Source organism: Bombina bombina, chromosome 1, assembly GCF_027579735.1.
Source record: "Bombina bombina isolate aBomBom1 chromosome 1, aBomBom1.pri, whole genome shotgun sequence".
Classification (NCBI taxonomy): Eukaryota; Metazoa; Chordata; class Amphibia; order Anura; family Bombinatoridae; genus Bombina; species Bombina bombina.
This window is the reverse complement of record NC_069499.1, coordinates 84197017-84220671: the sequence shown is the minus strand read 5'-3', so window position 1 is coordinate 84220671 and position 23655 is coordinate 84197017. Positions and strand designations below refer to the sequence as shown.

The window sequence follows — 23655 nt, the reverse complement described above, 5'->3', positions numbered from 1 at the left end:
GCTACTGAAAAATTAAATTATTCATGTAATTAAACAGAAAAACATATACAACAAATATTAATATAACACTCTACCGTTAATAAAATAATGACTGAGATCACAAAAATCTGGCTTAAAAACTGGCTGAAATGACTTAAATAAATATAAATATAAAAAGCAACAAAATGTCTATACAAATGTGACACAGAAATAAAATTGTTAACGTCCAATAACAAATGTAAACTCCTATAGATATAGTCCAAATAGAATAAGCAGGTCTATAAGTTGATAATTCCTCGTTCCACAACGTTCCTGTTGGGAGCCTACTTACACTCCTTCACCTCAATCACATGAGGTAAGTGCCGCGTAGTGTTTTGTTTAACCTCTGAGGAAGAAGGGTTAAAGTGTTTATATTCCTTCGAAATGCGTCAGGATTGTATCTTACCTTATGCTATGTTTGCACTGAGTGCATATTCTACTAGCACCGTGTTCCCTCATTCGAGTAAAAGGACATTCTTAAAGTTTTTAATTACCTCATATTATTGAGGTCTTTTGATGTAAGCGTACATTTTTATATTCTAATAAACAGTGTGATATTACTATACAGTGTTGCACTATTGCATGTCCTTTTTCTTACATGATTGCACTTATTACAGGAAAGAGCGGTGAGAAGAGAGATCAGTATTGAAAGACACACCTCTATCTTGCAGCCGACACCGGGAAGGAGACTTATCTGTACGCTACGCGGCACTTACCTCATGTGATTGAGGTGAAGGAGTGCAAGTAGGCTCCCAACGGGAACGTTGTGGAACGAGGAATTATCAATTTATAGACCTGCTTATTCGATTTGGACTATATCTATAGGAGTTTACATTTGTTATTGGACGTTAACAATTTTATTTCTGTGTCACATTTGTATAGACATTTTGTTGCTATTTATATTTAAGTCATTTCAGCCAGTTTTTAAGCCAGATTTTTGTGATCTCAGTCATTATTTTATTAACGGTAGAGTGTTATATTAATATCTGTTATATGTTTTTCTGTTTAATTACATGAATAATTTTTTTTCAGTAGCTCTGCGGCATTATTATTATTAGTACGAGCACACTCATATTGCTCCATTGTTCTAATACATCCCTTGTTATTTTACACTATTTCATTACAAGTGTGAGGCATCAATTTTTACATACACATGTAGGAGCAATATTATTATTATTATTATTATCATTATCATTATTTCTCTTGTTAAGTGTGTTCAGTCCACGGGTCATCCATTACTTATGGGATATATTCTCCTTCCCAACAGGAAGTTGCAAGAGGATCACCCAAGCAGAGCTGCTATATAGCTCCTCCCCTCACATGTCATATTCAGTCATTCTCTTGCAAGTCTCAACAAAGAAGGTCGCGAGAGGAGATAGGAGTTTTTTACCTAATTATTCTTCAATCAAAAGTTTATTATTTTAAAATGGCACCGGAGTGTGCAGTTTTTTTCTCTCAGGCAGTATTTAGAAGAAGAATCTGCCTGCGTTTTCTATGATCTTAGCAGACGTAACTAAGATCCACTGGCTGTTCTCGCACATTCTGAGGAGTGGGGTGACTTCAGAAAAGGGAATAGCATGCGGGGTCCCCCGCAAATGAGGTATGTGCAGTAATATTTTCTAGGAATGGAATTGACTAAGAAAACACTGCTGGTACCCATATGATGTAAGTACAGCCTTTAATGCAGTAGTAGCGACTGGTATCAGGCTGATAAATGTATGCACAGTTGAGTTATTTTCTAGGGACTAGAATTTGACTGAGAAAATACTGTTAATACTGAAATAAATGTATGAGCCTTAACTGCAGGCTTAGTGATAACTTTGCATAACAATGGAAAGTTGTTTTTAAAATGTTTACTGGCATGTTATTCGTTTTGTGAGGTACTTTGGTGATAAATCTTTTTGGGCATGATTTTTTTCCATATGGCTAATGTATATTTCTGCATAGAAACCATTGTAACAGGTCTCCCACTGTTGTAATATAGAGTGGGAGGGGCCTTTTTTAGCGCCTTGTTGCGCAGTTAAAATTCTAGCACAGTCTTCCTGCTTCTTCCTCCTTGATCCAGGACGTCTCCAGAGAGCTCAGGGGTCTTCAAAATTCATTTTTGAGGGAGGTAATCAGTCACAGCAGACCTGTGACAGTGTGTTTGACTGTGATAAAAGCGTTAAATCATAAATTGATTATCCGTTTTTGGGTATTGAGGGGTTAATCATCCGTTTGCTTGTGGGTGCAATCCTCTGCTAAATTCATACATTTACTGTTAAAATTGTTGACTATAACTGAATTAGTTCATTGTTATTTCAACTGTGACAGTTTTTTGTGTTTTTAAAAGCGCTGCAGCGTTTTTTCTATTGCTTGTAAATTTATTGAAAAGATTTTTTCCAAGCTTGCTAGCCTTCATTGCTAGTCTGTTTAAACATGTCTGATACAGATGAATCTACTTGTTCATTATGTTTAAAAGCCAATGTGGAGCCCAATAGAAATATGTGTACCAATTGTATTGATGTTACTTTAAATAAAAGTCAGTCTTTACTGGTAAAGAAATTATCACCAGACAACGAGGGGGAAGTTATGCCGACTAACTCTCCTCACGTGTCAGTACCTTCGCCTCCCGCTCAGGAGGTGCGTGAGATTGTGGCGCCAAGTACATCAAGGCCCTTACAAATCACTTTGCATGATATGGCTAATGTTATGAAAGAGGTATTATCTAATTTGCCTGAGTTAAGAGGCAAGCGCGATAGCTCTGGGTTTAGGACAGAGCGCGCCGATGACACGAGAGCCATGTCCGATACTGCGTCACAATTTGCAGAACATGAGGACGGAGAGCTTCATTCTGTGGGTGACGGATCTGATCCGGGGAGACCGGATTCAGAAATTTCAAATTTAAGCTTGAGAACCTCCGTGTATTGCTAGGGGAGGTGTTAGCGGCTCTGAATGATTGCGACACGGTTGCAATCCCAGAGAAATTATGTAGGCTGGATAAATACTATGCGGTACCAGTGTGTACTGACGTTTTTCCTATACCTAAAAGGCTTACAGAGATTATTAGCAAGGAGTGGGATAGACCCGGTGTGCCCTTTTCCCCTCCTCCGATATTTAGAAAAATGTTCCCAATAGACGCCACCACACGAGACTTATGGCAGATGGTCCCTAAGGTGGAGGGAGCAGTTTCTACTTTAGCCAAGCGTACCACTATCCCGGTGGAGGATAGTTGTGCTTTCTCAGATCCAATGGATAAAAAATTAAAAGGTTACCTTAAGAAAATGTTTGTTCAACAAGGTTTTATATTACAGCCCCTTGCATGCATTGCGCCAGTCACTGCTGCAGCGGCATTCTGGTTTGAGTCTCTGGAAGAGGCTATTCGCACAGCACCATTGGATGAGATTATGAACAAGCTTAAAGCCCTTAAGCTAGCTAATGCATTTGTTTCGGATGCCGTTGTGCATTTAACCAAACTAACGGCTAAGAACTCCGGATTCGCCATCCAGGCGCGCAGAGCGCTATGGCTTAATTCCTGGTCAGCAGATGTAACTTCTAAATCTAAATTGCTTAATATTCCTTTCAAAGGGCAAACCTTATTCGGGCCCGGCTTGAAAGAAATTATTGCTGACATTACTGGAGGTAAGGGTCACACCCTTCCTCAGGACAGGGCCAAATCAAAGGCCAAACAGTCTAATTTTCGTGCCTTTCGTAATTTCAAGGCAGGAGCAGCATCAACTTCCTCCGCTCCAAAACAGGAAGGGACTGCTACTCGTTACAGGGTTGGAAAGGCAACCAGTCCTGGAACAAGGGCAAGCAGGCCAGAAAACCTACTTCTGGCCCTAAGACAGCATGAAGAGAGGGCCCCCTATCCGGAAACGGATCTAGTGGGGGGCAGACTTTCTCTCTTCGCCCAGGCCTGGGCAAGAGATGTCCAGGATCCCTGGGCGTTGGAGATCATATCTCAGGGATACCTTCTGGACTTCAAAACTTCTCCTCCACAAGGGAGATTTCATCTGTCAAGGTTATCAACAAACCTAATAAAGAAAGAGGCATTTCTACGATGTGTACATGACCTCTTAGTAATGGGAGTGATCCACCCGGTTCCGCGGACGGAACAAGGGCAAGGGCTTTACTCAAATCTGTTTGTGGTTCCCAAAAAAGAGGGAACCTTCAGGCCAATCTTGGACCTGAAGATCTTAAATTCCTAAGGGTTCCATCGTTCAAAATGGAAACTATTCGAACCATCCTACCCATGATCCAAGAGGGTCAGTATATGACCACAGTGGACTTAAAGGATGCCTACCTTCACATACCGATTCACAAAGATCATTATCGGTACCTAAGGTTTGCCTTTCTAGACAGGCATTACCAGTTTGTAGCTCTTCCCTTCGGGTTGGCTACGGCCCCGAGAATTTTTACAAAGGTTCTGGGCTCGCTTTTGGCGGTACTAAGACCGCGAGGCATAGCGGTGGCTCCGTACCTAAACGACATTCTGATACAAGCGTCAAGTTTTCAAAGTGCAAAGTCTCATACAGAGATAGTTCTAGCATTTCTGAGGTCGCATGGGTGGAAAGTGAACATGGAAAAGAGTTCTCTGTTCCCACTCACAAGGGTTCCCTTTCTAGGGACTCTTATAGATTCTGTAGAGATGAAGATTTACCTGACGGAGTCCAGGTTATCAAAAATCCTAAATGCTTGCCGTGTCCTTCATTCCATTCCAAGCCCATCAGTAGCTCAGTGCATGGAAGTAATCGGCTTAATGGTCGCGGCAATGGACATAGTGCCATTTGCGCGCCTACATCTCAGACCGCTGCAACTATGCATGCTAAGTCAGTGGAATGGAGATTACTCAGATCTGTCCCCTTTACTGAATCTGGACCAGGAGGCCAGAGATTCTCTTCTCTGGTGGTTGTCGCGGGTTCATCTGTCCAAAGGAATGACTTTTCGCAGACCAGATATGACGATTGTAACAACAGATGCCAGCCTACTAGGCTGGGGTGCAGTCTGGAACTCCCTGAAGGCTCAGGGATTGTGGACTCAGAAGGAGAAACTCCTCCCAATAAACATTCTGGAATTAAGAGCAATATTCAATGCTCTTCTAGCTTGGCCTCAGTTGGCAACACTGAGGTTCATCAGATTTCAGTTGGACAACATCACGACTGTGGCTTACATCAATCATCAAGGGGGAACCAGGAGTTCCCTAGCGATGTTGGAAGTCTCGAAGATAATTCGCTGGGCAGTCTCTCACTCTTGTCATCTGTCAGCGATCTACATCCCAGGCGTGGAGAACTGGGAGGCGGATTTTCTAAGTCGCCAGACTTTTCATCCAGGGGAGTGGGAACTTCATCCGGAGGTCTTCGCTCAACTGATTCATCGTTGGGGCAAACCAGATCTGGATCTCATGGCGTCTCGCCAGAACGCCAAGCTTCCTTGTTACGGATCCAGGTCCAGGGACCCGGGAGCGGTGCTGGTAGATGCACTAGCAGCCCCTTGGGTTTTCCACATGGCTTATGTGTTTCCACCTTTTCCGTTGCTACCTCGACTGATTGCCAGGATCAAACAGGAGAGAGCATCGGTGATTCTGATAGCGCGTGCGTGGCCACGCAGGACCTGGTATGCAGACCTAGTGGACATGTCGTCCTGTCCACCATGGTCTCTGCCTCTGAGGCAGGACCTTCTAATTCAGGGTCCTTTCAACCATCCAAGCCTAATTTCTCTGAGGCTGACTGCATGGAGATTGAACGCTTGATTCTATCAAAGCGTGGTTTTTCGGAGACGGTTATTGATACATTAATACAGGCTCGGAAACCTGTTACCAGAAAAATTTACCATAAGATATGGCGTAAATATTTATATTGGTGTGAATCCAAAAGTTACTCATGTAGTAAGGTTAGGATTCCTAGGATATTGGCTTTTCTACAAGAGGGTTTAGAAAAGGGTTTATCCGCTAGTTCTTTAAAAGGACAGATTTCTGCTCTGTCTATTCTTTTACACAAACGTCTGGCAGAGAATCCAGACGTCCAGGCCTTTTGTCAGGCTTTGACTAGGATTAAGCCTGTGTTTAAAACCGTTGCTCCTCCGTGGAGCTTAAACTTAGTTCTTAAAGTTCTTCAGGGTGTTCCGTTTGAACCCCTTCATTCCATTGATATTAAGCTTTTATCTTGGAAAGTTCTGTTTTTGATGGCTATTTCCTCGGCTCGAAGAGTCTCTGAGTTATCTGCCTTACATTGCGATTCTCCTTATCTGATTTTTCATTCAGACAAGGTAGTTCTGCGTACTAAACCTGGGTTTTTACCTAAGGTTGTTTCTAACAGGAATATCAATCAAGAGATTGTTGTTCCATCATTATGTCCTAACCCTTCTTCAAAGAAGGAACGTCTTTTGCATAATCTGGACGTAGTCCGTGCCCTGAAGTTTTACTTACAGGCAACTAAAGATTTTCGGCAAACTTCTTCTCTGTTTGTCGTTTATTCTGGGCAGAGGAGAGGTCAAAAGGCTTCGGCCAACTCTCTTTCTTTTTGGCTTCGTAGCATAATACGTTTAGTCTATGAGACTGCTGGACAGCAGCCTCCTGAAAGAATTACAGCTCATTCCACTAGAGCTGTGGCTTCCACCTGGGCCTTTAAGAATGAGGCCTCTGTTGAACAGATTTGCAAGGCTGCAACTTGGTCTTCACTTCATACCTTTTCAAAATTTTACAAATTTGACACTTGCTTCTTCGGAGGCTGTTTTTGGGAGAAAGGTACTTCAGGCAGTGGTTCCTTCTGTTTAATGTTCCTGCCTTGTCCCTCCCTTCATCCGTGTACTTTAGCTTTGGTATTGGTATCCCATAAGTAATGGATGACCCGTGAACTGAACACACTTAACAAGAGAAAACATAATTTATGCTTACCTGATAAATTTATTTCTCTTGTAGTGTGTTCAGTCCACGGCCCGCCCTGTCTTTTTTTGAGGCAGTTCTAAATTTTAATTAAAGCTCCAGTCACCACTGCACTCTATAGTTTCTCCTTTCTCGTCTTGTTTTGGTCGAATGACTAGATATGACATGTGAGGGGAGGAGCTATATAGCAGCTCTGCTTGGGTGATCCTCTTGCAACTTCCTGTTGGGAAGGAGAATATATCCCATAAGTAATGGATGACCCGTGGACTGAACACACTACAAGAGAAATACATTTATAAGGTAAGCATAAATTATGTTTTTTTAACAATATCTTTCTCTGGTGCTAGTATACTTTCTAGCAGCGCCAACACTACACTTTATGGTCCTCTTACCCCCTACTGTAGAATACACTACACATTGGGTTCTTTTCCAGAGTGTTGCGCCATTTGAATAAATTCCCTTTACCCTATTTTTTACACACACACACACACACACACACACACACACACACACACACACACATATATATATCACTTATTTTTGTTTTTTATTTTTGCGAGTAATAGTTGACTTTTTTTTCTTTTTTTCTTTCCATCTATAGGAACCAAGTGACAATGGGCCACTCTTTTCCGAACTTAAGTTTTACATGCGAGCTGCTAAATCGGACCAAAGTAAGAGGAAATAATTTTTTAAACATATATCGTTCAGGTGGAGCTGAAACTGTTAAACATACTTAGTTGGGGAAGTTTGGAGCCACTTGTTTAGTCGTATCGTTTAAATTTCACTTGATACACCTTTACATATTTTAACTGCTTTTAGAAATAAAAAGATGAAAATAGATATTGGAGATCATTTGTAGTCTTATCAAAATTTCTGGTTTAGTTGCATGTTTAGACAATACTATATATCTAAATTGTATGTTATGATGCACTATTTAATGAGAAATAGTTCTAAAAATACAATTTGCACTGTAAAGTGTACTTTAAACGGACATTAAATACTAGATATAATGGATTCAATTAAAAGATTAGTCTGAGAATAACATGTAGATGTGTTTTTAAAGTTTCATTAGTTGTTTAAATATTGTCAAGATAAGTGGAGTGTTGTAATGTCTATAAAACAATGGGAACTGCAATGTTGTAACTTAGGCTACCTTCTCTGCTGTGGACGATTAGAATAAATTATAAATAGGTCACTAGTGTGAGCAGCCAATGGATGTATGGAATATAACAGTGTTGTGCAGGGCCGCCACTAGAAATTTTGGGGCCCCTGACTTAACCATTGATCAGGGCCCCCCCCCTCCTTTGACGTGCAATTTCTGACCAAGTGACTAAAACGTATATGCACTTTATTCTTAAGTGTCTATTTAAATTGGAATTGTTGTAAAGGTAGTAACATACACACACACAGACACACACAGACACACTCATACACTGAAACACACAAACACACTCACACATAAGGATTCACATATAGACACTCTAGCAGACACACAAAGAAACACACTCGGACACAGACACTCAGCACTTGTTTACATTGACCTGACAAGTAATGAGGTAAACTACAGTTTTGTGAAAAAATGAGATTTAGAAAACAAAATATGGAGTTCTGATTATATTTTTTGCAAAGGAAGATGCCAACTAAATGATGACAACAGAATGCAGTGGCTGAAAGGAAGGGCCCTGAACTGCCTAAACAATAATTTAAAGGTTAAATGGTGGATTGGTGACTTCCGGAAAGGTCTTGTTAGTCTCAAAGTCTGTAGAAAGATGTGACTTATCAGTAGTAAGGCCAAAATGTCCTAAAAAGGAACAGACAATGTTTATGTGCATAGTGGTTTAGTGCACACTCAGAAATCCTCTCAAATGCTAATACTTTACTCCTTGTAATAACAATTCCCATGCTCAATTAGCACTCTGCTGTAGTACCCACTGGTGGCTGTAAAAATGTAAAAAAAAAAAAAAAATTTTTTTTTTTTTTTTTTTTTAGTTCTTGCCTCATGGGGCCCCCCTGGCCCATTGGGCCCCTGACAGGAGTCACCCCTGTCACCCCCTGATGGCGGCCCTGGTGTTGTGAGCTTTTCAGTTCCTGTTATGAAAGTGCAGAATTTCAGAATGTCATTACAGGAAAATGGGACAAATTAAAGTATATTGCAGTGTGTGTGTGTTACGGGTAAAGTAAAAAATCTGGGTAATCCTGACATTATCCAAACTGCTGTGGGTAAAGCCTGATGTAATATAATTTCCCCATCTACACTATCCATGAGCTAGTGACGTATGAGATATACAATCCTACCAGGAGGGGCAAAGTTTCCCAAACTTCAAAATGCCTATAAATACACCCCTCAACACACCCACAATTCAGTTTTACAAACTTTGCCTCCTATGGAGGTGGTGAAGTAAGTTTGTGCTAAGATTTCTACGTTGATATGCGCTTCTCAGCATTTTTGAAGCCTGATTCCTCTGAGTACAGTGAATGTCAGAGGGATGTGAAGGGAGTATCACCTATTGAATGCAATGGTTTTCCTCACGGGGGGATCTATTTCATAGGTTCTCAGTTATCGGTCGTAGAGATTCATCTCCTACTTCCCTTTTCAGATCGACGATATACTCTCATATTCCATTACCTCTACTGATAACCGTTTCAGTACTGGTTTGGCAATCTGCTATATGTAGATGGGTGTCTTTTGGTAAGTATGTTTTCATTACTTAAGACACTCTCAGCTATGGTTTGGCACTTTATGTATTTATATAAAGTTCTTAATAAATGTATTGTACTTATATTTGCCATGATTCAGGTTTTTCAGTATTTCCTTTTTGCAGACTGTCAGTTTCTTATCTGGGAAATGCTTTTTTATGAAAATTTCTTACCTGGGGTATAGTCTCTTTTTCAAATTGACTGTCTTTTAAATTTGCGGACAGAATTAGGCTCGCGAGGGTGCAAAATGCCAAAGTTTATTGCGTTATTCTTGGTGCGAGATTTTTTTTGGCGCGAAGTTACGTTCGTTGACGCAAATTTGTCATTTCCGGCGTCGTAGTTGACGCCGAATCTTTCACAAGGTTGCGTCTTCTATGACGCTAGTGTCGTTTTTGGCGCCAACATTTTTTTTCCGGTTTGTTTGTTTATTTTCATTATTTAAGACCCCATTCCTATTTGCCTCTTGCCTTTTTCTATGTCAGAGGGCTATGCTGTTTGCTTTTTTCCCATTCCGGAAACTGCCATATAAGGAAATTAATACTTTTGCTTTATATGTTGTTTTTTCTCTTACATTTGCAAAATGTCTCAATCTGATCCTGTCTCAGAATTCACTGTTGGATCCCTGCTGCCTGATAACAGTTCTACCAAAGCTAAGTGCATTTGTTGTAAACTTGTGGAGATTATACCTCCAGCTGTGGTTTGTAATAGTTGTCATGATAAACTTTTTTACATGCAGAAAATGTATCCATCAATAGTAGTTCATTACCTGTTGTTGTTCCCTCAACATCTAATGCACAAGATATACCTGTAAATTTAAAATAATTTATTTCTGATTCTATTCAGAAGGCTTTGTCTGCCATTCCGCCTTCTAATAAACGTAAAAGGTCTTTTAAAATTTCTTATAGCGTTGATGAAATTTCAAATGACGGGCAACATACTGATTTATCCTTCTCTGATAAGGATCTATCTGATTCAGAAGATCCTGCCTTAGATATTGACACTGACAAATCCTCTTATTTAAAATGGAGTATATTCGTTCCTTATTAAAGGAAGTGTTGATTATATTAGATATGGAGGAAACTAGTCCTCTTGATATTAAAACTAGTAAACGTTTACATTTTGTTTATAAACCTCCTGTGGTTATTCCAGAGATTTTTCCAGTTCCTGATGCTATTTCTGAAATGATTTCTAAAGAACGGAATAGACCTGGTACTTTTTATTCCGTCTTCAAGGTTTAAAAAATTGTATCCTTTGCCAGCAGTTAGATTGAAGTTTTGGGAAAAGATCCCCAAAGTTGATGGGGCTATCTCTACTCTTGCTAACGTACTACTATTCCTACAGAAGATAGTACTTCTTTTAAAGATCCTTTAGATAGGAAACTTGAATCTTATCTAAGGAAGGCTTATTTATGTTCAGGTCATCTTCTTAGGCCTGCAATTTCTTTGGCTGATGTTGCAGCTGCTTCAACTTTTTGGTTGGAGACTTTAGCGCAACAAGTATCGGATCATGATTTGTCTAGCATTATGTTGATTAAACATGCTAATAATTTCATTTGAGATGCCATTTTTGATATCATCAAAATTGATGTTGGATATGTCTTTAGCTATTTTAGCTAGAAGAGCTTTGTGGCTTAAATCTTGGAATGCTGATATGACTTCTAAGTCCAGATTGCTATCTCTTTCTTTCCAAGGTAATACATTATTTGGTTCTCAGTTGGATTCAATAATTTCAACTATCACTGGGGGGATGGGAGGTTTTTTATCCTGAGGCAAAAAACTAAGGGTAAATCTAAAGCTTTTAACCGTTTTCGTTCCTTTCGACATAAGGAACAGAAATCTAATCCTTCCCCAAAGGAATCTGTTTCCAATTGGAAGCCTTCCTCAAATTGGAATACATCCAAGCCATTTAAGAGATCAAAGCCAGCCCCCAAGTCCGCATGAAGGTGCGGCCCTCATTCCAGCTCAGCTGGTAGGGGTCAGATTAAAATTTTTCAAAGATGTTTCGATCAATACAGTCCAAAATCCATTAGATTCAGAGTATTGTCTCTCAGGGGTACAGAATCGGATTCAGACTAATACCGCCTGTGAGAAGAATTTTTTTTCTCTTACGCATTCCATCGAACCCAGTAAAGGTTCAGGCTTTCCTGAAGTGTGTTTCAGACTTGGAGTTATCAGGGGTAATCATGCCAGTTCCGTTTCAGGAACAGAATCTAGGGTTTTATTCAAATCTATTCATTGTCCCAAAGAAAGAAAATTCATTCAGACCAGTTTTGGATCTAAAGATTTTGAATCAATATGTAAGAGTACCAACTTTCAAAATGGTGACTATAAGGGCTATTCTGCCTTTTGTTCAGCAAGGGCATTATATGTCCACAATAGACTTGCAGGATGCATATCTTCATTTTCCGATTCATCCGGATCATTATCGGTTCCTGAGATTCTCTTTTCAAGACAAGCATTTCCAATTTGTCGCTCTTCCTTTTGGCCTAGCGACGGCTCCAAGAATTTTTTCAAAGGTTCTCGGTGCCCTACTCTCTGTAATCAGAGAGTGGGGTATTGTGGTGTTTCCTTATTTGGACGATATCTTGGTACTCGCTCAGTCTTTACGTTCTGCAGAGTCTCACACAAATCAACTAGTGTTGTTTCTTCAAAGACATGGTTGGAGGATCAATTTACCAAAAAGTTCTTTGATTCCTCAGACAAAGGTAACCCTTTTAGGTTTCCAGATAGATTCAGTGTCCATGACTTTGTCTCTAACAGACAAGAGACGTTTGAAATTGGTTGCAGCCTGTCGGAACCTTCAGTCTCGGTCATTCCCTTCAGTAGCTATGTGCATGGAAGTTTTAGGTCTCATGACTGCAGCATTGAACGCAATCCCCTTTGCTTATTCTCATATGAGACCTTTCCAGCTTTGTATGGTGAATCAATGGTGCAGGGATTATTCATGGATATCACAATTAATATCCTTAAATCCCAATGTTCGATTTTCTCTGACTTGGTGGTTAGATCACCATCGTATAATTCTAGGGGCTTCTTTCGTTCGTCCATCCTGGACTGTGATCACAACAGGTTTGAGTCTTTCAGGTTTGGGGAGCTGTCTGGGGATCTCTGACAGCACAAGGGGTTTGGAAATCTCAAGAGGCGAGATTACCAATCAATATTTTGGAACTCTGTGCAATTCTCAGGGCTCTTCAGTTTTGGCCTCTGTTGAAGATAGAACCGTTCATTTGTTTTCAGACAGACAATATCACAACTGTGACCTATGTCAATCAGGGTGGGACTCGCAGTCCTCAAGCTATGAAAGAAGTATCTTGGAAACTTGTTTGGGCGGTATCCAGCTCCTAATTTCTGCTGTTCATATCCCAGGTATAGACAATTGGGAAGCGGATTATCTCAGTCGTCAGACTTTACATCCGCTAGAATGGTCTCTCCACCCAGATGTGTTTTCTTAAATTGTTCAGATGTGGGGGCTTCCAGAAATAGATCTGATGGCATCTCATCTAAACAAAAAATCTTCCCTGGTACCTGTCCAGGGATCCTCAGGCAAAAGCAGTGGGATGCGTTGACACTTCCATGGTGTTATACCTGCTTATATTTTCCCGCCTCTAGTTCTTCGAAGAGTGATCTCCAAAATCATCATGGAGCAATCGTTTGTGCTGCTGGTGGTTCCAGCATGTTCTCACAGGTTTTAGTATGCGTATCTTGTTCGGATGTCCAATTGCCAACCTTGGCCACTTCCATTAAGGCCGGACCTTCTTTCGCAAGGTCCGTTTTTCCATCAGGATCTCAAATCATTACATTTGAAGGTATGGAAATTGAACGCTTAGTGCTTAGTCATAGAGGTTTCTATGACTCGGTGATTAATACTATGTTGCAGGCTCGTAAATCTGTTTCTAGAAAGATTTATTATCAAGTTTGGAAGACTTAAATTTCATGGTGTTCTTCTACTAAATTCTCTTGGCATTCTTTTAGAATTCCTAGAATTTTACAATTTCTTCAGGATGGTTTGGATAAAGGTTTGTCTGCAAGTTCCTTGAAAGGACAAATCTCTGCTCTTTCTGTTTTATTTCACAGGAAAATTGCTAAACTTCCTGATATTCATTGTTTTGTACAGGTTTTGGTTCGTATCAAGCCTGTCATTAAATCAATTTCTCCTCCTTGGAGTCTTAATTTGGTTTTGAAGGCTTTACAGGCTCCCTATTTGAGCCTATGCATTCTTTGGACATTAAACTACGTTCTGGTAGAAGAGTTTCTGAATTATCTGCTCTTTCTTGTGAATCTCCTTTTCTGATTTTTCATCAGGATAAGGTATCTTATACCTCTGTCTAGGGCTGTCACTAAATGAGTGTTTAGCAACAGATGTATATGTATGATTCTCGCAAAAGAGGATAAAAAAAAAATGCTGTAAGAATTATTCTTTAATATGACTTTATTATGCCTTGGTTAGACAACCCTAACTATAGACAAATATTCAATCTGTGTTATCTAACAGATTAAATTAATACTCATATTTATCAAATATTAGTTGACATAAATAATTTATTAATCAAAACAAGATTAATACATACCTTGAGATCTGAAGGCAGAAGATAACAATAGCCTCATACAAATATAAAGCTTATATACAAATTTGAAGCCAATGAAATTAAAGCTTACCATAAATGAAAAGGCTATCTTTGTATATTTTAACTTCCTTAAAAGACTTTATAATTTTGGCTGACATATAGAGAATACTATTACTACTATTATTAATACTAACTTGTGTTAGTGTTAATATGTGTCTAGCTAGCAGTATTTAGGTGTTTTGATTGACAACAGCAACTGAATGTACATGTCACAGTTCTAAATACATTGTCCTTAAAACAGCATTTAACCCATTACTAACTTAAAGGGACATTAAACCCACATTTTTCTTTCATGATTTAGAAAGAGAATGCAATTTTAAACATCTTTCTAATTTACTTCTATTATCTAATTTGTTTTAGCCTCTTGATAGTCTTTGCTGAAAAGCATATATAGATATGCTCAGTAGCTGCTGATTGGTTGTTGCACATAGAAGCCTCGTGTGATCGGCTCACCCATGTGCATTGCTTTTTCTTCAACTAAGGATATCTAAAAAATGAAGCAAAATAAATAATAGAAGTAAATTGTAATGTTGTTTACATTTGTATTCTCTATCTGAATCATGAAAAAAAGATTTTGGGTTTAGTGGCCCTTTAACTCTGACTAATCCTATCTAAGTTAATTTCATTTATAACTCTTTATTCCATATTCTATATTTTACACATCATAAACTTAAAGAAATAATGATTTGGTGATAGATTTATTATTTTATTTTATAGCTAAATGTTTTATCTATGAAGAACATATTTAATGTGTAATTCTTCTTTGAAATTGTATATTCTAATCATGATTTTATAATGTATTCTAATCATGATTTTATAACTCCACATAAGGCAGTTTTGCGGACTTCATTTAAATTCTTACCTAAGGTTGTGAATTCTAACAACATTTAATAGAGAAATTGTTGTCCATTTGTGTCCTAATCCTAAGAATTCTTTGGAGAGATCTTTACATTCTTTTGATGTGGTGAGAGCTCTGAAATATTATGTTGAAGCCACTAAAGATTTCAGGAAGACTTCTAGTCTGTTATCTTTTCTGGTTCCAGGAAAGGTCGGAAGGCTTCTGCCGTTTCTTTGGCATCGTCGGGTAAAGCCCCGCCTCAGAATTACAGCTCATTCTACTAGATCAGTTTCCACTTTGTGGGCTTTTAAGTAGTGATGCACCGAAATGGAAATTCTGAACCGAATCCGAAAATCCGGGATGCACTAGCATCAAATTTGAAACATGCTACACAATAATTTTACCGAAAATAACAGGCTAGAAAACCGAAATAGCCAAAAATGCCATTTTCGGCCGAAACTTTCTGCGGCCGAAATTTCGGGGCATCCCTACTTTTAAGAATGAAGCTTCAGTTGATCAGATTTGCAAAGCAGCAACTTGGTCTTCTTTGCATACTTTTACTAAATTCTACCATTTTGATGTATTTGCTTCTTCGGAAGCAGTTTTTTGGTAGGAAAGTTCTTCAGGCAGCTGTTTCAGTTTTATTCTTCTGCTGATGTTTTAATTTTTTCTTATTTTTTGAGAATAAACTTATATTTGGGTTGAGGATTAATTTTTTTTCAGCGAAATGGCTTGTATTTTGTCCTTTCCTCTCTAGTGACTCTTGCGTGGAGTTCCACATCTTGGGTATTGCTATCCCATACGTCACTAGCTTATGGGCTCTTGCCAATTACATGAAAGAAAACATAATTTATGTAAGAACTTACCTGATAAATTAATTTCTTTCATATTGGCAAGAGTCCATGAGGCCCACCCTTTTTATGGTGGTTATGATTTATTTTTTTTTGTATAAAGCACAATTATTTCCAAATTTGTTTGTTGAAGCTTTTTACTCCTTTCTTTTTCACCCCACTTCTTGGCTATTCGTTAAACTGATTTGTGGGTGTGGTGAGGGGTGTATTTATAGGCATTTTGAGGTTTGGGAAACTACCCATCCTAGTAGGATTGTATATCCCATACGTCACTAGCTCATGGACTCTTGCCAATATGAAAGAAATTAATTTATCAGGTAAGTTCTTACATAAATTATGTTTCTTTCATGTAATTAGCAAGAGTCCATGAGCTAGTGACGTATGGGATATACATTCCTACCAGGAGGGGCAAAGTTTCCCAAACCTTAAAATGCCTATAAATACACCCCTCACCACACCCACAAATCAGTTTTACAAACTTTGCCTCCTATGGAGGTGGTGAAGTAAGTTTGTGCTAGATTCTACGTTGATATGCGCTCCGCAGCAGGTTGGAGCCCGGTTTTCCTCTCAGCGTGCAGTGAATGTCAGAGGGATGTGAGGAGAGTATTGCCTATTTGAATGCAGTGATCTCCTTCTACGGGGTCTATTTCATAGGTTCTCTGTTATCGGTCGTAGAGATTCATCTCTTACCTCCCTTTTCAGATCGACGATATACTCATATATATATATATATATATATATATATATATATATATATATATATATATATATATATCATTACCTCTGCTGATTTTCGTTTCAGTACTGGTTTGGCTTTCTACAAACATGTAGATGAGTGTCCTGGGGTAAGTAAGTCTTATTTTCTGTGACACTCTAAGCTATGGTTGGGCACTTTTTTATAAAGTTCTAAATATATGTATTCAAACATTTATTTGCCTTGACTCAGGATGTTCAACATTCCTTATTTTCAGACAGTCAGTTTCATATTTGGGATAATGTATTTGATTCAATCATTTTTTCTTACCTTAAAAAATTTGACTTTTTCCCTGTGGGCTGTTAGGCTCGCGGGGGCTGAAAATGCTTCATTTTATTGCGTCATTCTTGGCGCTGACTTTTTTGGCGCAAATTTTTTTTCTGTTTCCGGCGTCATACGTGTCGCCGGAAGTTGCGTAATTTTTTGACGTTCTTTTGCGTCAAAAGTGTCGGCGTTCCGGATGTGGCGTCATTTTTGGCGCCAAAAAGCATTTAGGCGCCAAATAATGTGGGCGTCTTATTTGGCGCTAAAAAAATATGGGCGTCACTTTTGTCTCCACATTATTTAAGTCTCATTATTTATTGCTTCTGGTTGCTAGAAGCTTGTTCACTGGCATTTTTTTCCCATTCCTGAAACTGTCATTTAAGGAATTTGATCAATTTTGCTTTATATGTTGTTTTTTCTATTACATATCGCAAGATGTTCCACGTTGCAACTGAGTCAGAAGATACTTCAGGAAAATCGCTGCCCGGTGCTGGAGCTACCAAAGCTAAGTGTATCACTTTTGGTATCTGTTCCTTCAGCTGTTGTTTGTATTAAATGTTATGACAAACTTGTTAATGCAGATAAAATTTCCTTTAGTACTGTTACATTACCTGTTGCTGTTCCGTCAACATCTAATACTCAGAGTGTTCCTGATAACATAAGAGATTTTGTTTCTAAATCCATTAAGAAGGCTATGTCTGTTATTTCTCCTTCTAGTATACATAAAAGTCTTTTAAAACTTCTCTTTTTTCAGATGAATTTTTAAATGAACATCATCATTCTGATACTGATAATGGTTCTTCTGGTTCAGAGGTTTCTGTCTCAGAGGTTGATGCTGATAAATCTTTGTATTTGTTCAAGATGGAATTTATTCGTTCTTTACTTAAAGAAGTTTTAATTGCATTAGAAATAGAGAATTCTGGTCCTCTTGATACTAAAACTAAACGTTTAAATAAGGTTTTTAAATCTCCTGTAGTTATTCCAGAAGTGTTTCCTGTCCCTGATGCTATTTCTGAAGTAATTTCCAGGGAATGGAATATTTTGGGTAATTCATTTACTCCTTTTAAAACGTTTTAAGCAATTTTATCCTGTGCCATCTGACAGATTAGAGTTTGGGACAAAATCCCTAAGGTTAAAGGGGCTGTCTCTACTCCTGCTATATTTTTAGCGGATGTTGCTGCAGCTTCAACTTTTTGGTTAGAAGCTTTAGCGCAACAAGTAACAGATCATAATTCTCATAGCATTATTATTCTATAACATGCTAATTATTTTATTTGTGATGCCATCTTTGATATCATTAGAATTGATGTCAGGTATATGTCTCTAACTATTTTAGCTAGAAGAGCTTTATGGCTTAAAACTTGGAATGCTGATATGTCTTCTAAGTCAACTTTGCTATCCCTTTCTTTCCAGGGTAATAAATTATTCGGTTCTCAGTTGGATTCTTTTATCTCAACTGTTACTGGAAGGAAGGGAACTTTTTTTACCACAGGATAAAAAATCTGAGGTAAATTTAGGTCTAATAATTGTTTTCGTTCCTTTCATTACAACAAGGAACAAAAGCCTGATCCTTCATCCTCAGGAGCGGTATCAGTTTGGAAACCTTCTTCACTTTGGAATATATCCAAGCCTTATAGAAACCCAAAGCCAGCTCCTAAGTCCCCATGAAGGTGCGGCCCTCATTCCAGCTCAGCTGGTATGGGTCAGTTTACGTTCTTTTCAAAGAAATTTGGATCAATTTCGTTCACAATCTCTGGTTTCAGAACATTGTTTTAGAAGGGTACAGAATTAGCTTCAAGTTAAGGCCTCCTGCAAAGAGATTTTTTTCTTTCCCGTGTCCCAGTAAACCAAGCAAAGGCTCAAGCATTTCTGAAATGTGTTTCAGATCTAGAGTTGGCTGGAGTAATTATGCCAGTTCCAGTTCTGGAACAGGGGCTGGGGTTTTATTCTATCTCTTCATTGTACCAAAGAAGGTCAATTCCTTCAGACCAGTTCCGGATCTATCAATATTGAATCGTTATGTAAGTATACCAGCATTCAAAATGGTAACTGTAAGGACTATCCTGCCTTTTGTTCAGCAAGGGCATTATATGTCTACAATAGATTTACAGGATGCATATCTGCATATTCCGATTCATCCAGATCACTTTTAGTTTCTGAGATTCTCTTTTTTTAGACAAGCATTACCAGTTTTGTTGCTCTACCGTTTGGCTTAGCATCAGCTCCAAGAATTTTTACAAAGGTTCTCGGTGCCCTTCTGTCTGTATTCAGAGAACAGGGTATTGGTATTTCCTTATTTGGATGATATCTTGGTACTTGCTCAGTCTTCACATTTAACAGAATCTCATACGAATCGACTTGTGTTGTTTCTTCAAGATCATGGTTGGAGGATCAATTTACCAAATAGTTCATTGATTCCTCAGACAAGGGTAACCTTTTTAGGTTTCCAGGTAGATTCAGTGTCTGACTCTGTCTTTGTCAGACAAGAGAAGTCTAACATTGATTTCTCCAACATTGGTGTGTCCGGTCCACGGCGTCATCCTTACTTGTGGGATATTCTCTTCCCCAACAGGAAATGGCAAAGAGTCCCAGCAAAGCTGGTCACATGATCCCTCCTAGGCTCCGCCCACCCCAGTCATTCTCTTTGCCGTTGCACAGGCAACATCTCCACGGAGATGGTTAAGAGTTTTTTGGTGTTTAAATGTAGTTTTATTCTTCTATCAAGTGTTTGTTATTTTAAAATAGTGCTGGTATGTACTATTTACTCTGAAACAGAAAAGGATGAAGATTTCTGTTTGTGAGAGGAAGATGATTTTAGCAGACAGTAACTAAAATCGATTGCTGTTTCCACACAGGACTGTTGAGATGAAGTAACTTCAGTTGGGGGAAACAGTTAGCAGTCTTTTCTGCTTAAGGTATGACTAGCCATATTTCTAACAAGACCATGTAATGCTGGAAGGCTGTCATTTCCCCTCATGGGGACCGGTAAGCCATTTTCTTAGTTAAACATAAAAGAATAAAGGGCTTCAAAAAGGGCTTAAAAACTGGTAGACATTTTTCTGGGCTAAAACAATTGCTTTACTAGGCATATTATGCAGATTCTAACTATTTATTGGTATTATAATCTTGGGGAACGTTTAGAAAAACGGCAGGCACTGTGTTGGACACCTTTTTCAGATGGGGGCCTTTCTAGTTATAGACAGAGCCTCATTCTGGGACTGTATAGGGGTTAAATGTAAAAACGGCTCCGGTTCCGTTAATTTAAGGGTTAAAGCTCTGAAATTTGGTGTGCAATACTTTTAATGCTTTAAGACACTGGTGAAATTTTGGTAAATTTTGAACAATTCCTTCATACTTTTTCACATATTCAGTAATAAAGTGTTTTCAGTTTGAAATTTAAAGTGACAGTAACGGTTTTATTTTAAAACGTTTTTTGTGCTTTGTTGACAAGTTTAAGCCTGTTTAACATGTCTGTACCATCAGATAAGCTATGTTCTATATGTATGAAAGCCAATGTGTCTCCCCATTTAAATTTATGTGATAATTGTGCCATAGTGTCCAAACAAAGTAAGGACAGTAATGCAACAGATAATGATATTGCCCAAGATGATTCCTCAGATGAGGGGAGTAAACATGATACTACATCATCCCCTACTGTGTCTACACCAGTTATGCCCACACAGGAGGCCCCTAGTACATCTAGTGCGCCAATACTTATTACCATGCAACAATTAACGGCTGTAATGGGTAACTCCATAGCAAATCTTTTATCCAAAATGCCTACTTATCAGAGAAAGCGCGATTGCTCTGTTTTAAACACTGAAGAGCAAGAGGACGCTGATGATAACTGTTCTGACATACCCTCACACCATTCTCAAGGGGCCATGAGGGAGGTTTTGTCTGATGGAGAAATTTCAGATTCAGGAAAAATTTCTCATCAAGCTGAACCTGATGTTGTGACATTTAAATTTAAATTAGAACATCTCCGTGCACTGCTTATGGAGGTGTTATCTACTCTGGATGATTGTGACAATTTGGTCATTCCAGAGAAATTTTGTAAGATGGACAAGTTCCTAGAGGTTCCGGTGCCCCCCGACGCTTTTCCTATACCCAAGCGGGTGGCGGACATAGTAAATAAAGAGTGGGAAAGGCCCGGCATACCTTTTGTTCCCCCCCCCTATATTTAAGAAATTATTTCCTATAGTCGACCCCAGAAAGGACTTATGGCAGACAGTCCCCAAGGTCGAGGGGGCGGTTTCTACTCTAAACAAACGCACTACTATTCCTATCGAAGATAGTTGTGCTTTCAAAGATCCTATGGATAAGAAATTAGAGGGTTTGCTTAAAAAGATTTTTGTACAGCAAGGTTACCTTCTACAACCAATTTCATGCATTGTTCCTGTCACTACGGCAGCGTGTTTCTGGTTCGAGGAACTAGAAAAATCGCTCAGTAAAGAATCTTCGTATGAGGAGGTTATGGACAGAGTTCAAGCACTTAAATTGGCTAACTCTTTTGTTTTAGATGCCGCTTTGCAATTAGCTAGATTAGCGGCGAAAAATTCAGGGTTTGCTGTCGTGGTGCGCAGAGTGCTTTGGCTAAAGTCTTGGTCAGCGGATGTGTCTTCCAATACAAAATTGCTTAACATTCCTTTCAAAGGTAAAACATTATTTGGACCTGATTTGAAAGATATTATTTCAGACATCACTGGGGGAAAGGGCCACGCCCTCCCACAGGATAGGTCTTTTAAGGCTAAAAATAAGCCTAATTTCTCCAACATAGGTGTGTCCGGTCCACGGCGTCATCCTTACTTGTGGGATATTCTCTTCCCCAACAGGAAATGGCAAAGAGCCCAGCAAAGCTGGTCACATAATCCCTCCTAGGCTCCGCCTACCCCAGTCATTCTCTTTGCCGTTGTACAGGCAACATCTCCACGGAGATGGCTTAGAGTTTTTTAGTGTTTAACAAAAACATTAACCAGGAGATTATCGTACCTTCTCTGTGTCCGAAACCAGTTTCAAAGAAGGAACGTTTGTTGCACAATTTGGATGTTGTTCGCGCTCTAAAATTCTATTTAGAAGCTACAAAGGATTTTAGACAAACATCTTCCTTGTTTGTTGTTTATTCCGGTAAAAGGAGAGGTCAAAAAGCAACTTCTACCTCTCTCTCTTTTTGGATTAAAAGCATCATCAGATTGGCTTACGAGACTGCCGGACGGCAGCCTCCCGAAAGAATCACAGCTCATTCCACTAGGGCTGTGGCTTCCACATGGGCCTTCAAGAACGAGGCTTCTGTTGATCAGATATGTAGGGCAGCGACTTGGTCTTCACTGCACACTTTTACCAAATTTTACAAGTTTGATACTTTTGCTTCTTCTGAGGCTATTTTTGGGAGAAAGGTTTTGCAAACCGTGGTGCCTTCCATTTAGGTGACCTGATTTGTTCCCTCCCTTCATCCGTGTCCTAAAGCTTTGGTATTGGTTCCCACAAGTAAGGATGACGCCGTGGACCGGACACACCTATGTTGGAGAAAACAGAATTTATGTTTACCTGATAAATTACTTTCTCCAACGGTGTGTCCGGTCCACGGCCCGCCCTGGTTTTTTTAATCAGGTCTGATAATTTATTTTCTTTAACTACAGTCACCACGGTACCATATGGTTTCTCCTATGCAAATATTCCTCCTTAACGTCGGTCGAATGACTGGGGTAGGCGGAGCCTAGGAGGGATCATGTGACCAGCTTTGCTGGGCTCTTTGCCATTTCCTGTTGGGGAAGAGAATATCCCACAAGTAAGGATGACGCCGTGGACCGGACACACCGTTGGAGAAAGTAATTTATCAGGTAAACATAAATTCTGTTTTTCGTCCCTTTCGCAGAAACGGACCAGTCTCTAATTCTGTATCCTCTAAGCAAGAGGGTAATACTTCACAACCCAAACCAGCCTGGAAACCAATGCAAGGCTGGAACAAGGGTAAGCAGGCCAAGAAGCCTACCACTGCTACCAAAACAGCATGAAGGGATAGCCCCCGATCCGGGACCGGATCTAGTGGGGGGCAGACTTTCTCTCTTTGCTCAGGCTTGGGCAAGAGATGTTCAGGATCCTTGGGGGCTAGAAATAGTTTCTCAAGGTTATCTCCTGGAATTCAAGGAACTACCCCCAAGGGGAAGGTTCCACAGGTCTCAATTATCTTCAAACCAAATAAAGAGACAGGCATTCTTACATTGTGTAGAAGACCTGTTAAAGATGGGAGTGATACATCCAGTTCCAATAAGAGAACAAGAAATGGGATTTTATTCCAATCTGTTCATAGTTCCCAAAAAAGAGGGAACATTCAGACCAATTTTGGATCTAAAGATCCTAAACAAATTTCTCAGGGTACCATCGTTCAAAATGGAAACTATTCGAACAATCCTACCTACTATCCAGGAAAATCAATTTATGACTACCGTGGATTTAAAGGATGCGTACCTACATATTCCTATCCACAAGGAACATCATCACTTCCTAAGGTTCGCTTTTCTGGACAAGCATTACCAGTTTGTGGCACTTCCATTCGGATTAGCCACTGCTCCAAGGATTTTCACAAAGGTACTAGGGTCCCTTCTAGCGGTTCTAAGACCAAGGGGCATTGCAGTAGTACCTTACTTGGACGACATCCTGATTCAAGCGTCGTCCCTGTCAAAAGCAAAGGCTCATACGGACATCGTCCTAGCCTTTCTCAGATCTCACGGATGGAAGGTGAACAAA

The 23655-nt window shown here is 39.4% G+C and overlaps 1 protein-coding gene across 1 annotated transcript in view; it reads left to right on the top strand.

The window, feature by feature from the left end:
* VRK1 (VRK serine/threonine kinase 1) overlaps positions 1–23655 on the top strand; it is a 232956-nt gene that overhangs the window by 89990 nt on the left and 119311 nt on the right. The window contains exon 4 of the mRNA XM_053708534.1: positions 7482–7551. Within this exon, the coding sequence (XP_053564509.1) occupies positions 7482–7551 (70 nt within the window). The remainder of the gene's footprint in view (positions 1–7481; positions 7552–23655) is intronic.